The sequence below is a fragment of the Rhagoletis zephyria genome, unplaced genomic scaffold (genome assembly GCF_001687245.7).
Source record: "Rhagoletis zephyria isolate East Lansing unplaced genomic scaffold, Rhagoletis_zephyria_1.1 Rzeph_scaffold_01069, whole genome shotgun sequence".
Lineage (NCBI taxonomy): Eukaryota > Metazoa > Arthropoda > Insecta > Diptera > Tephritidae > Rhagoletis > Rhagoletis zephyria.
Window position 1 is genome coordinate 57,391 of NW_016158153.1, and position 14,623 is coordinate 72,013.

The following is a 14,623-nucleotide window of genomic DNA, read 5'->3' on the forward strand; positions in this document are numbered from 1 at the left end:
TTTTTTTTTTTGTATGTATGTTACCGCATAACTTTGGACCACGTCGATAATTCTTTTTGCATCGGAAAGGTAGTGTCTCAGAGGTGGTCCCATACTAATCTGGTTAAGATCCGATCAGCGGATCATGAGATATATATATATATTTTTTTTTATATGGGAGTTGAAGTCAGTTTTTTTTTTGCTAAAAATTACTTGTTATAAATAAGGCCGTGAACATTTCCTTACACGGTCAATTTCCAGATTCTATTTTTACTCTTTCAATTTCACTGACCAGCGCAGCAAACGATATCAACTAGTAGGCTAACAACCAGAATTGAAATTTAATACGCAAGTACTTACAGTACTACAAGTATACAGAGAGTAGATTTGCTACTCCCTTTTGGCAGCAGCAAGTATCTCTCGTACGCGATGAGAGAAAGTAGAGTACCTACTTTGGTGGAGTAATAGCAAGTACGTCAAGTATTTAGTCTCTCAACACCAAGTAGTGCATGTATGCGGAAAAAGAGTAACAATGGCCCGTAGTCATAGTCAAAATAAAGTCGACTTTAAAGTTAGTTGCAGCTTTTTGACATAATTTTCAATGGGATATCTGTCAAAAAAGCTGCAACTAACTTTAAAGTCGACTTTATTTTGACTATGACTACGGGCCAATGTGTTGGGAGTAGAGTACAATGCAAGGAGTACTTATTGAACGAAATGCGGCAAATACACTTGCGCTGGACTTTAATACATATGTATACACGCAACATATTTTTGTATCGATTCGAACAATTTGATACAATCAAGCATTTGTACCTCACAGGAATCATGCATGCATGTACGTACATATACAGGCAACACACTTTAGTATCGATACGAAAAACCGTTTCGTTACCGCACAACATGTTGTGTTGTAATGATTCACGATGATGGTTCATATCAGTGTTGCCAGAACTTTTTGGGCCGACCGGCTAGATTGGCAAAAAAAAGCGGCTAAAAACGGCTAAAATGTTTTAGTGAAATTTCACATAGACTCTGGCAAAAAACGGCTAAAATGTTTTAGTGAAAATTCACATGCTTCATTTAAATAAATCGCAAGAAACGAAAGACTAGTTAACACCATTCATTTATATCGAGTGTATATTCCTCATCATCAAATGAATCACTATTGTATATGTCACCTGAATTCATTAACTTTAAGAGATCGTCATCTACAGTAAAATGATGGCAGCATTTTTCTTCACGTTTTAAACCGTATCTTATATATAAAATAGCGTTTAACGTTTTAACGCACATTGGATTTCTTTGCTTAGTTTTTATTATATTCATTGAACTAAATATTCGCTCTACTTCTGCATTACTTATAGGCAAAACAAGAAAACTAAAAACTAGGTTGCAAAGGTCAGCAAAAGGGTTTTCTCCTAGGGCATTTCGAAATTGATAAACTTCGGCCCAAAATTTTACAGTTAAGTCTAAATTACTCCAGGTATGTAACGTTAACCGTTGCCATTGCATCTCTATGGATGTTATTTCGTCGGCATTATATTTGTGTTTTTGTTGCTGTAGTTGAACAAATACTTTTGGTTTAATTACTCTTAATGCATTTCCAACCGAAAAAAATCAATTTTATTTAGTGTGGCAATATTTGTAGGGAGGCGTTGGCGTAATTCCTTTATTAAAGTGATAATAAAATAGCGACCATTTTCTCGAATTATTTTCTCGGCTTCGTGGTCAAAAGCGTTTGTGCTTACTTTTGTTTTTAAATACTCTTCAAAACTGTGATAAAACTGAGGAAATGGAGCAAGGTATGGTTCCAACGGGGAGCATATAGGATCAAATGTGTCCGCGCTAATAACCACTAGGGAGCATAGATGCGAAAGTAAAACATTGAGTTCATTAAAAATCTTCATTGGGTCTGCATTATTGCTTTCGAACAACTTGTTTACTTTTTGCACCTGAAAATTAGCCAAATAGTAAAATCGGCTAACTTTTTTTTACAAACCGGCTAACAAATCGGCTGCCGGCTAGATCGAATTTTCTCCGGCTAGTTGCTATCAAAACCGGCTAAATCTAGCCGGAAAACGGCTAAAATGGCAACGCTGGTTCATATACGGAACATGCGAGTAACGAGATTATTATGTGAGTAACGATTCGGTATTTCAAGTCATGGATTGCTACAGCTCTAGTGATGGAAAAGTAGGCACAATAGTGCCATTTTTGGCACTTTCATTCACAGAGGCACTTTCGGCCCAATTCATTCCGTTTTGGCACAATCATAAATTATTGAAATTTAGCATAACATGCAAGTAAATAACGAACAATCATACATTACATTATAAATTTGAAAAGAGAAAATTAAAATCACTTAAAAAATTAAAATAAGGGCCATTATATGATATTAATAAAAATTAATCAATGTAAAGAAGAGTCAAAACTGGTAAAAACGTCACACTGCTATTATTTTGTACATAGGTATATACATATGTAGACACGTCCTCAAGAATGCTGATCTATTAAACTTTGATGACTTCGAATTATGTGGACCGTATATTTAAATTTGTATAATATTACATTAACTTCTCCAAATACAAACTGAAAACAATTCAATCCTAAAAAAACGCATGTGATTTCAAAGTCGAAGAAAACCCAAAAGAAACAAACAAGCGTATATAGAGCAAGTGAGGTTTGCTTCCAGCCGCTTAAATCTTAACAGAACAGCAAACTTGTGTACTAAAATTGTAGGTTTTCCGAACATTCCGGCCCCTCTTGATAGAATCCACTATCAACCGTCTACAAACATAGGACATAATTTTACAACTGGTCGTTTGAATGTCCCTTTTGCTGTCTTTACAGTGACTACGCGCACAAGTCCATCAGACCCGATTAACTATTGTGTGGGTGGTAAATTTGTGTCTTTGATGACGACCACGTCGTCGATGGCAATATTTTTCATCTTGATTGCCCACTTAGGCCGCTTTTGCAGTTGCGAGATATATTCAGTCGACCAAAACTGTTGCGTTAAATGTTGAACGTATTGCCATCTAGAGAGTGTATTTTCTTTCAAGTCAAGAGATTTTCTTCAGGTAAAGTGGCAGGTGAACGAAGTATAAGAAAATGTGCTGGAGTCAAAGGATCAACATCACCTTCAAACTTGCTTCAAATCGGTCGAGAGTTGGGGCAACATTCAATCTGGCATAAAATCGTTGCTAATTCTTCGTATGTAGTTAATGCTTCACCCAAAACTCGCTTTAAATGAAATTTGACTTATTTAATTCCGGCTTCCCATATGCCTCCAAAATGTGGTCTCGCTGGTGGTGAGAAATGCCATTGTATTTCCTGTTCAGCTAACTCCTTTCTTATTTTATCTTGAGTTGCTGAAGTTGATATAACTCGCTAAGTTGTTGATTGGCACCAGTGAAATTCGTGCCGTTGTCCGAAAAAATTTGTAAAGCCTTGCCGCGTCTGGCAATGAAACGACGAAGAGAAGCAATAAACGCTGCAGCTGAAAGCTCCGTAACTAATTCGGTGTGAATTGCCTTAGTTACCAGACATACAAATAAAGCTATCCAGCACTTGTATAGCCTTGAGCCACGCCCCTCCAGGAACGCAAAATTATAGGACCAGCCTGTATTGAGAAAGGCGAGTCCAGGATCTAAACGTTGTTAAGGGATATTTCCCATTTGTTGCTGATAACTTATACCACGCAGTCGCATGAAAGCCCACCAAAAAATTGCATAAGCTTAAATAAGAAATAAGGAATCCGCCAGTATTGCTGCTGCTGCTATTCTCTCTACATTTCTAAGCCATCTTTTCTTTGAACGTTGGAAGTGTGGCCAGATTCACTTTTTTGAAATTACATTTAGTATTTATTTTTTTTACTCTAACCGCAGACTTCAAGATCCTTTTTCCGGGTCTTTGTCTAACCTTTCCTCATTCAAAATATTAATTATGTATAAAAATATGCCATAAATTAAGTAAATAATCACTGCTGTGATAAAACCAACCAACTACGAAAAATGTGTGTTTCCATTGGTCACACTGAACATCAGCTGTCGTTCTTAGCGCTATATGGCCAGATTGACGTTTTTAAAACGTATATAAAATAATGAAATTTATAAAGTCACAAATATAAGTTTAAAAATTGAATAATCGAATTATCGATACAATACGTAAGAATTTTATAATAACACATCTTAAATTTTTTTATGTGATATTTAACCGCGTTAAACCAGAAATCTTTAGAGAAAAAATTACCATTAACTACTAATTAATTAATTATAAAAATTACCAAATCATTGTGTAATTCTGCAAGCTTTTTCAATAAAATATTGATGAAAGTATAAAATTCCTCCATACATTTGTAACAAAATATAACAATGTCTGTGTAAAAAGCTAATCTGATAAATAATACCCTACTCCAAATTGAAATTGAAAAAAAAATTGCTGCAACTTTATTTCTTAGTAAATTTGTTTACTTCTCGAAGCATTGATCCATCCTTTGCCAGGCCCAGTAATCATCGTTTGTACTGCTGAGTTGGGTGAACGTTCCTAAAGCTGCTTTCTATCGCTTGTTTTGCGTGGAAAAAAGTTTCACATGCAAATAGATTTTGACAATTTGAAACTTTTGTAAGAAGAAATTAAAAATATTTGATATTTTATGGACCAAATAATTTGTTCAATATGGGTGTTTCCATCGGAAGGTCCACCCCGAAAAAAAAAAAAATAAAAGTCTTATATCTAATATATTTACGGGCCGATTTGTCTGCTTTTTAAAATATATACTGGCTATGTAAGTAGAATCATGTTTGCGTAAAATGGTCTGGCTAGGTGGCGCCAAGGTCGAGATATTTCGAAAAACCGTAGTTATGGTCCGATTTGGTTCGAATTTGGCGTATGTAGTTGAAACATAATAAATCATAGATTTCCAAAAAATTTACCATTAATTGACGCTGTAGTCAAAATATAAAGTATATTCGACATAAAATGTATGTTTTGTTTGCGTTGAAAATTCATTTAAAAGCAATATTAACAAAAATATAACGTTGGAAATTTCGTGGACGTGGCGTCACGTGACGTTTCACAGTTGGGGTTGTAAAAGAAAATTGAAACAAGTTGCATTAATTCAAAAAACTCTAAAAACAACTAGAATTGCATTAGAATTAGAGACACTTAAAAAGGGCCAAGGTGGCAACACCGCACCCAAGCCATTCACCGGAATTGTTTGCTTTCAGCTGCTAAAATTTAGCATTTTGTTGATTAAAAGCTTAATGATATAAAATTTGTGCGGTTTTAACATTGCGTTTGAGTGATTTGTCGTCTTGTGTTTGATATTGCATTAATTGCGATTTGTTTACAGTGCGGTATTAAGGTTTGTGAAATATTTTGTGTGTGATCTGCGAAAATTTCCAATAACTGCTTAGGGCTAAAGACTTAATAATAAAAATATTTTAATTTTAAATGGTACAGAAGTCAGTCTAAGCGGTTATTGCAAATAAGCACAGACATACTTAAGTATCAGCTTCCAATAAAATAATAAATCGTTGGCTTAGTTCGCAAACGTGCTCCTTTTTTTATGAAAATTGAGATTTTGATGCAGTAAGATAGCATAACTCAAAATACATCATTACCAAAAAAGAAAGTTACCGTAATGTCGTTCTTACTTGTTGTTATGCATTGGTACGCAAATTTGCGAAGTCCAAAAAAGTCAAGAAAAAATATAAACACGTCTGTCCGTGTACACGATAACTCGAGATATCTCAACGAAATTTGGTATGTAGGTTGCCCTTTATCCAAGGTAAGATGGTATTAAAAATGGGCGAATCGGACTGTAACCACACCCATTTCCGATATAAAGGTATTTTCTAAAGATGCAAAAACTACGATATTTCAGTAAATATTGGATGCAAATTGTTCAAAATTAGTATGTGAAGTAGAGTTTTTGTAAAAAATATTATTGTGCAATTTTTGGAAAATGGGCGTGACTCCGCCCACCTATTATGAAATATATCTCAGTAGCCCATTCACCGATCTCCACCAAACTCGTTACGAGCCTTATTTAGGGTCTAACTAAGAAATCTGTTGAAAATCTTTAAAATCGGGAAATGACTACGCGTATCTACTAAAGCTAATTCACTTAAAATCGATGATCTCGATAACGACTCAGCAGAAAATTAGATTATGATACATTTTTGGATAATGGGCATGGCGCCGCCCACTTATGACCGCAAGAGTGTAACGCGGTAACCGATTTATAAATTTCTTCCAAACTCGGTGCACTTAATAAACCTGGTACGGAAAAGCAATTCGTTGAAAATTATTCAAATCGGACCAAAATTACATTCGCTTTCCGTATATCTAACGGTAAATTTCAGAAATGCGGAAACTCTGATATTTCAATAACTGACGACGCCAATTTACTCCAAGTTAATACTTACAACAATCTCTTAACAATAACTAAGACTGCATGACACCGCCCACTTTATGACTACAAGGTGTATCTCGGTAGCCAATTTAGCGATTTCTACTAAACGTGGTTCAATTATTTCATTGAGTCTAACTCAGGATATTATGGAAAACGTTTGAAATCGGGGAAAACGCCCCTGCTTACGACAGTATTTGATACCTGCGCCGGGTATATGAAGTTCGGTTTCGCACAAACTTATACCTCTTTACTTACTTTCAATTATTTTCTTTTATAAATGGTACATAAATTTACGACTTAAAATAGTTATTTTTCTAATAGCAATGAAATAAAACTGTATTAGGTTATAATTTATTTTAAAACAATAAAATATATTTCAAATAAACAACTAAGGCCCACTTGCATAACAGCAGGTAATCTATATAACTCGAAGTTTACCGGTTAAATTGATAAATTGGCTTGCACAATCAATGGTTGGGTGTAAAATTAAAGTTAACTCGTTAAATATTTAGCTCAGCAATTTTCGAAGGTTAACTTGCTAACTCTACATATGTCAATTTTGTCAGTAACAAGAATAATAAAATTGAGATTTCAAAAATTTAAAAAATATTTTTGAACACATGTTTACATACACACATACACACATATGCATGTATTCATTTTTCCGCCTTCAAATAGAGGTTTCGGTCAGTCTCGCGTAAAAAAATATGTATGTATATGCGATTTAAATGCACCGAAAGTGTGCAGTGAAGAAGTGTCGCTGGCCAATTTGCAGAGAAATTAGCTGAAGATCTTCATGAGCGCAGTTGAAACTACCATGGCGTGGATGTGGTACATAAATGAGTACATATTCAGGTCAAGTAATAGAAGTCCGTCTTAAAGTTGATGTGCTTGGACAGGCATGTGTATCAATCCAACCATAGCGAGATATAATTTTATTTAATATTTGCCATTCTTTAGATTTTCTGGTTGTAATAGAAATTTTTTATTTAATTTCAAACAATAAATATAAACAATCAAAACAAACGTCAAAAAAAGAGGGTGGTGCCTACTTAATTTAGAAATCCCTCGGGTAACTTAACTCTGAGTCAGTTTTCATTGCTGCAAGACATTGTCGGGTTTAGTAATGTAAAAATTTAACTCTTAGCTACTGAACTCTGTATTTATATATTTAACTCTGGATGTTCTGCAAGTGGGCCTAAATCTTTTAAAAATAAAAAATAATGGAAAAAAGGTTGATAGAAAATGTGCTAAGTTCACATTAAAAGAATAAAATCTTAAATAGAAAATGTGGTAAGTCCCAAAAGAGCCTATAAGTCTGCAACAGCTATATTTTGAAATTGGCCGATTATTGGTACTAAAACAAGACGAACTAAGGAAGAAAACTGCATTTAGAGATTAGAAAAATATTGACAACAAAAAAAAGATAGACGGTTTTTTGTCCCTCCTGACAAAAAAAAATGGACTTAGCACGTTTGCGAACTAAGCCAACGAAATGGCACAATACGTTCGGTACTCTAAGCGGCGTTTTAAGCGCCTAATAAGCAAAACAAAGACGAAATCAACTGGCAAAAGTGATCAGGAAATAGATTCTGCGCGAATCAATGTTTACAATTTCCTAGGAAATAGTGGTGATCATTTGGAATCAAGCGACATGGTCGATAATGCTTTCAATGAACTATGTTTTTTTAAATGATAGTTCCAATGAACCAGCTTTTTCTTTGAAAGAGTCCTTAGCTTTCTGGGCTTTAGAGGAAAACATATCGCACAGTGCAATGAACCGCTTGGTAAAAATTTTAAAAACTAGTGGATTAGATGTGCCCTTGTCCATGCAAACATTAATAGGTTCAGGCAATATTGAAAAAGCTAGGACCACTGATATTGAGCCGGCAGCTATATTCATGTTGGTATTTCCAAAATGATAAATAAATATCGTGACTTGAATATAGTTCGGGACAACATAGTACAAATAGATATGCAGTGAAACCCGCTTAAGTACCCCCCGCTAAAGCACCTAACCCGCTTAAGTAACCAGCATTTTTGGACACCGTGAATTTTTGAATATAATCTGAAGAAAATCCCTCTCCTAAGTACCTCACCGCTTATTTACCCAACCCGCCTACCTACATTTTTCGTGCCCCATTTACAATTTTACTTAGAATTTTCCCCTTTAAAGTGCGCTTTTAAAATTGCTTAAAATATTTACGTATTTTGAAATTCAGTAGCAGCGCTAAACACCTTCGGTAAAAAAAAAAATTCTAAAAAATCAACGGTAATTTTTAGTCACTTGAAACTTGCACATTATTCCACCAAAATTGAATGGTGTACTCAAAAAACACTTCAGAGAAAAAAGTTTGAAATTATGATGCATCTTTTTTTTAGTGTTCTACAAAATCTTAAGCTTAGGTTTATATGGTATTTGTTCTCAAAAATTAATAAATAAACATAAGTGGGAAAAAATATCATTTTGAATTTGGTGCAAAATGATATGTCCAACTTTGACTTTTTAAACAATTTAATTTTTGTAAAAATGACATACCATTGCACTATATATTTTTTCATATATGTAATACTCCTATATTGGCAGTAAGAGCTAGTACCGTCCGAAAACACTACAGTACAGATATATCAATAAACACGTACGAAAGAAAAGGAACACATACGTTTATAAATAAACATGTACACNATGAGGCCAATAAGAGTCCAATATGACTCATATTGAGGCTCATTTGATGTATGAATTTAAGCTCATATAGGTCGACCTACGCAGGAAGGGAAACACCCTCATTTCGGACTCTTAAATGAGCTCATTATGAGCACAAAGGCTCCGAAATGGGACTCCTTAAAGACTCATTTATGACTCCAAATGTTTGCTGGGATATATGATTTTTTTAAATAAAGTTTTTCTTTACTTGTTTATGTGTTTAAATAATACTACGAGGCTGGTTTTAAACTATGTATGCTTCATTAAATGTTGTTAATCAAGTATTTATGTAAGCTAACAAGATGATGTACCTACATCAGTAATTATGTTCGGTTAAGTACCCGCATCGAGGTACTTAAGCGGGTTCTTTTAAGTACCCAACCCGCTTAAGTACCTCAAAAAGCTGACATTTTTCGTGAGGTACTTAAGCGGGTTTTACTGTAGACGGTCTTCTACTTTTTAAAAGTTCAGGTACTGCCCTGTGGCCTATATTAGGTGCATTCGTCGACAGGCGTGATCTTAGACCGTTTGTGATAGGTTCTTTTGCGGGACCAAAAAAGCCATCAAATGGTGATGCATATTTAACGCAACTCGTGGAAGATTTAAAAGAAATTGATGCAAATGGCTTGAGACTGGGAGATCTTACTCCGAAAGTCAACATAAGGGCATTCGTGTGCGACTGCGAGAGCATTTGTGACTTATGACTGTTGCCCACAATTCCTTTCATGGATGTCCTTTTTGTAATCAAGTAGGTTTCCGTATCAATAACAGGACTATATTCAAATACAGTGGGTGATACACGAACAAATGAAAGCTTTAATGCCCGAATAGATTTAAGCCACCATAGTGTAGGATATAGGTCTAAACCAAATATACTAGAAGCATATGGCATTAATCTCGTCACACACTTTCCTTTTGACATCTTACATCTTATTGATCTTGGTATAGCTAAGAAAATAATTACCAAAACTATGGGCTCTAAATTGGAATCACATTTTAATATTTCTCGACAAAATAAATCTGAATTATCAATGAAGTTGCTGGACCTTAGGAAATGTGTTCCTAAAGAGTTTTCTAGGATGCCAAGACATTTCGGAGAACTTTTGAGGTGGAAGGGAACCGAATTCCGGCAATTCAATTTATATACTGGAATTATAGTATTCAAAGATATTATGTGCATAGATATGTATGAACACTATCTACTTTTATGCTGCGCTTATCGTATATGTTTATCCGGAACCACTTTTCAGGCAAACACTGAAGTAGTAAAAGGCATGCTGCAGTTGTTTGTTACAAATTTTAGTAAATTTTATGGCCCAGACAGCATTTCTTACAAGGTTCATGGAACTCTTCATCTTGTTGATTCAATTAAAGAAATTGGAGTGGCAGATAGTTACCATTATGAAAATTTTTTACAAATTTTGAAGAGAAAAATTAAGAAACCTCAGCATATTCTTATGCAGCTGAACAACAAATTAAATGATATTTCAGTTAAAAAAAATTTTGAGGCAAAAAATCATTTAGTTGATAAAAGCTTAATATCTCTAAAATTTAATGAAACTTAAAAAAAAAAACCACCCAATAATATTTGTTGCATAAATGGCCATCCGAGTAAGATAGTTGCCCTCGGAATAAAGAATGGAAAGCATTACATGGTATTTAAGAAATTTTTAAATATTTCACCCCTGTTTTCGTATCCTTTTAATTCTTTGCAAATAGTAATATTACAAGCTAAGGAGCTGGCCGTAGAAGAAGAAGTAATATCAATAGATGTAAATATTAAAAAATATTTTTCAACGGTTGCAGAAGACAGTACATACATCCTTATTCCTGTTATTCATCAAACCAGAAACTAAAAATGTATAGGCAACTTGGTAAGAAGACAAAAATGAAAATTTATACTTATACTTTGTTTATACTTTTTCTTTATTTCAGCTAACTTGCCATTTCAGCTTCATCCTGCTGACGAAATGTACCATTCCCCATCTCATTCTGTGCCGTCAACCGTTGTAAGCTTCGCTTCAGATGAGCGTATGATGGGCGAGTTTAAAGGTATTAAGTATTGATAACTATTGCGAAATTTTAATGTTTTAATAATTGCATGCATACATTAGCGCACACAAGGGGTGGGTTGTGGGGTTCAAACCCCCCCTAAAGCTAATAACCTCAAATACTATCTGTATCTTAAAGCTAAGAATCCAGCTCTCAAGGAAATTATAAGAAATATTTATTATAATTTCTGTTGCTTGAAAAAGCGCTTTGCTTTTGCTGTAAATTTTCATGAGGGAATAAATATACGAGCATTTTTTTTCTTGAGAGCTGCAAACTGATTTAAGAAATTTTGGTAGAAGAAAATTTCTTTCCCATTTCTCGTCCGTCGTTTTATATGAATTTTTCGTTTTTCTTGAGAGTTCAGCTAATTTTTTCGGTATTTGAAATATTAAAAAATTTAGCAATCGTGAAAAATCACCATCTCTATCGAAAACCAGAGATCGAAAAAATGAACATAGAAGTGCAAAAATTCATGGAATCAATAAATTTATTTTTACTGACTCTTTTTTAAAATTTTTTATTAGGTACTTTTGAAAGTTGAGCGCATCTTGAGTTTATAGAACTTTTTATTAAACAAGTAGTTTTTAAGGAAAGAACACAACCGACTTCAATTCTCATATTCAAATTTAGGGGTACCGTTAATTTCTTCATGATCCAATCATCGGATCTCTAAAACAAATTACGGGACGAACCTTGAGGTACTATCTTTCTAATAAAAAAAGGATTATTGAAAACGGTTCACGTGGTCCAAAGTGATGTATTCCGGCGAGATGATAACATCACTTTTTTTGAAGTCGGTTAAAAGCGTTTGAGTTCTGTTAATCTGTAAATAAAGTGCACTTTAAGAATTTTAAAACGTTTATTTATTTATTACATACTGTACATAAAACTTGCATAAATGCATTTTAAAGAGAGTATTATCTGAAGCAAATTTTCTGTATTTTCCGGTGATATATCTTCAGAAATATAAAACCCCCCTAAAATATATTCCTGGGTGCGCCCCTGCATGCATATATTAATTATTATATTTTCAGATCTTAAGGAAATGGTTGGTTTGCTAAGAGAAGCCCTCGACCACCAAACCGCGATCATAAGCGAACAAAATATTTATTTATTTATCTCAAAAGTACGGTAAGACATTAAGTCTTTTTTTGTACATTTTTACAATTCAATTACAAATTTTAATCTTAAACTAAACTTAAATTCTAAGGCTTATCCAACCATGAAAGCAGGGTAAGAAATAGTATGACGTAGGTGAACAAGAGTTACATAAAAGATGAGAAAACATAGAACTAAGTAAAAAGTTCTGTAACTGCCGTCTTAAAGCATCTAGCTGAATTTATGTTTTTAATTGAAAGTGGTAATGAGTTCCATAGTCTGACAACACTAACAAAGAATAGTCTGGAGGCCGTTAACGTTTTATATTTTGGTACTACAATGTTTTTAGTGCGAGATGATATGACAAACTTAAGTCTACAGAAAAGGTAACCAGGCTGATGATACTTAATTATTTTAAATAAAAATAAAATATTTCGCACTTTTAAGTAGTTATCTAAACCAAAGCAGAGAATACTTTTAGTATATAACGAGATGTGATCAAATTTTCGCTTGCTATATATAAATCTCGCAGCATNAACAAGAGTTACATAAAAGATGAGAAAACATAGAACTAAGTAAAAAGTTCTGTAACTGCCGTCTTAAAGCATCTAGCTGAATTTATGTTTTTAATTGAAAGTGGTAATGAGTTCCATAGTCTGACAACACTAACAAAGAATAGTCTGGAGGCCGTTAACGTTTTATATTTTGGTACTACAATGTTTTTAGTGCGAGATGATATGACAAACTTAAGTCTACAGAAAAGGTAACCAGGCTGATGATACTTAATTATTTTAAATAAAAATAAAATATTTCGCACTTTTAAGTAATTATCTAAACTAAAGCAGAGAATACTTTTAGTATATAACGAGATGTGATCAAATTTTCGCTTGCTATATATAAATCTCGCAGCATTATTCAAAGCTAGGTTTAGTTTATTTTTAGATTCGTAGTCGGGGTTGCTATATACTAACTCAAAGTAAGAAAGTAAGACCTGTGTTTTTGCTGCATTTAAGCAAAGGCCATTTGTCTTGGCCCAGCTACACAGTCTTTTTAGGTCATCATTTAACCTGCATACTAAATCTTCGCCAAGACCAATAGGACGCGAAAGGTAGATCTGGGTATCATCAGCATATAGATGTATTGAAGAGTTTTGACAGCAGTTGACAATATCATTAATAAAGATGGTGAAAAGTATGGGACCCAGGATTGAACCCTGAGGTACACCAGAGGAAATCTTCATACGCTGCGAAGTGATGCTGCTACACTGTACTTGTTGTAGCCTATTCGAGAGGTAGCTTTTTATTAATTTTACTGACGTTGAGTCGAAACCAAAATAATCTTGTAACTTAGTTAGTAAAATATTATGATTAACAGAATCAAATGCTTTTGAAAAATCCAAGAGAACCAATATAGTGAGCATTTTATTATCAAAAGCGGGGCGGATATCATCCATTACCTTAAGTATTGCAGTAGTACAACTATGCCCAGATCTAAAGCCAGATTGGTACTCAGATAACAGGTTGTGATTATTCAAATGCGACACTATTTGTTTACAAGTAATTTTTTCAAAAACTTTTGATAGCGCTGGTATTATACTGATGGGCCTATAGTTTTGGGGGGAGTCACACAGCTTGCCTTTAGGGGTCGGAAAAACGATTGCGACTTTCCACTGACTAGGGAATGTTGACGACGTCAAAATGAAGTTAAAAATATGGCTAATTGAGGGGAGTGCATAAGGAAGGATTATTTTTAGAAAGCGTAGGCTAAGACCATCCACGCCAATAGCATTCGATTTTATGGCATATATGCAGTTGATAATTTCATTTTCAGTGGTTGAGTTGAATGTAAATTTAACTGTAGGATTACAGGTCAGACTTTGGTTAGTTTTAAAGGATGACTCACTTGTTTGCTGCTTATTTACCCCTAAAAAGTATGAGTTCATTACATTTGCATCAATCGTGCATGCTTTCTTGTCTTTCACGCAGACTCCTAACGACTTGAGATTTTTCCATAAATCTTTCGTGGAAACTGTTTCATTAAATTTACTCTGCGAATACAATCTTTTATTCGCGCGTAAGTTTTTAGTTACTATATTTCGTAAATCTCTGTATCTATTCCAGCGTTCAGCTACAGGATTACGCTTTATTTCGGTCCTTTATAAGATTTAAAATTGATTTGGTGAACCAGGGTTTTCTATTGCAAGTTATTTTAATTTTACGGAGAGGGACATACTTATCAAACAAATATTTTACCAGCTTAGTAAAATGCTCTAATTTTTCGTCAATATCTGAGAGGCGCCAGCAGAAGTTCTAGTCCAGAGAACTCGATTCATCATTTAAGGCAGAAATATTTATATTTTTGAAATCTCT

The 14,623-nt window shown here is 34.1% G+C and overlaps 1 protein-coding gene and 1 long non-coding RNA gene across 2 annotated transcripts in view; one reads left to right on the top strand and one right to left on the bottom strand.

Moving 5' to 3' along the window:
- Positions 1-14,623, top strand: part of LOC108362685 (uncharacterized) — a 47,488-nt gene that overhangs the window by 28,860 nt on the left and 4,005 nt on the right. The window contains exons 2-4 of the mRNA XM_017615774.1: positions 10,911-10,978; positions 11,040-11,156; positions 12,191-12,287. Of these exons, the coding sequence (XP_017471263.1) occupies positions 10,911-10,978; positions 11,040-11,156; positions 12,191-12,287 (282 nt within the window). The remainder of the gene's footprint in view (positions 1-10,910; positions 10,979-11,039; positions 11,157-12,190; positions 12,288-14,623) is intronic.
- The window catches only part of LOC108362687 (uncharacterized), an 87,955-nt gene that overhangs the window by 12,620 nt on the left and 60,712 nt on the right, over positions 1-14,623 (bottom strand). The gene's annotated exons all lie outside the window — the stretch shown is intronic.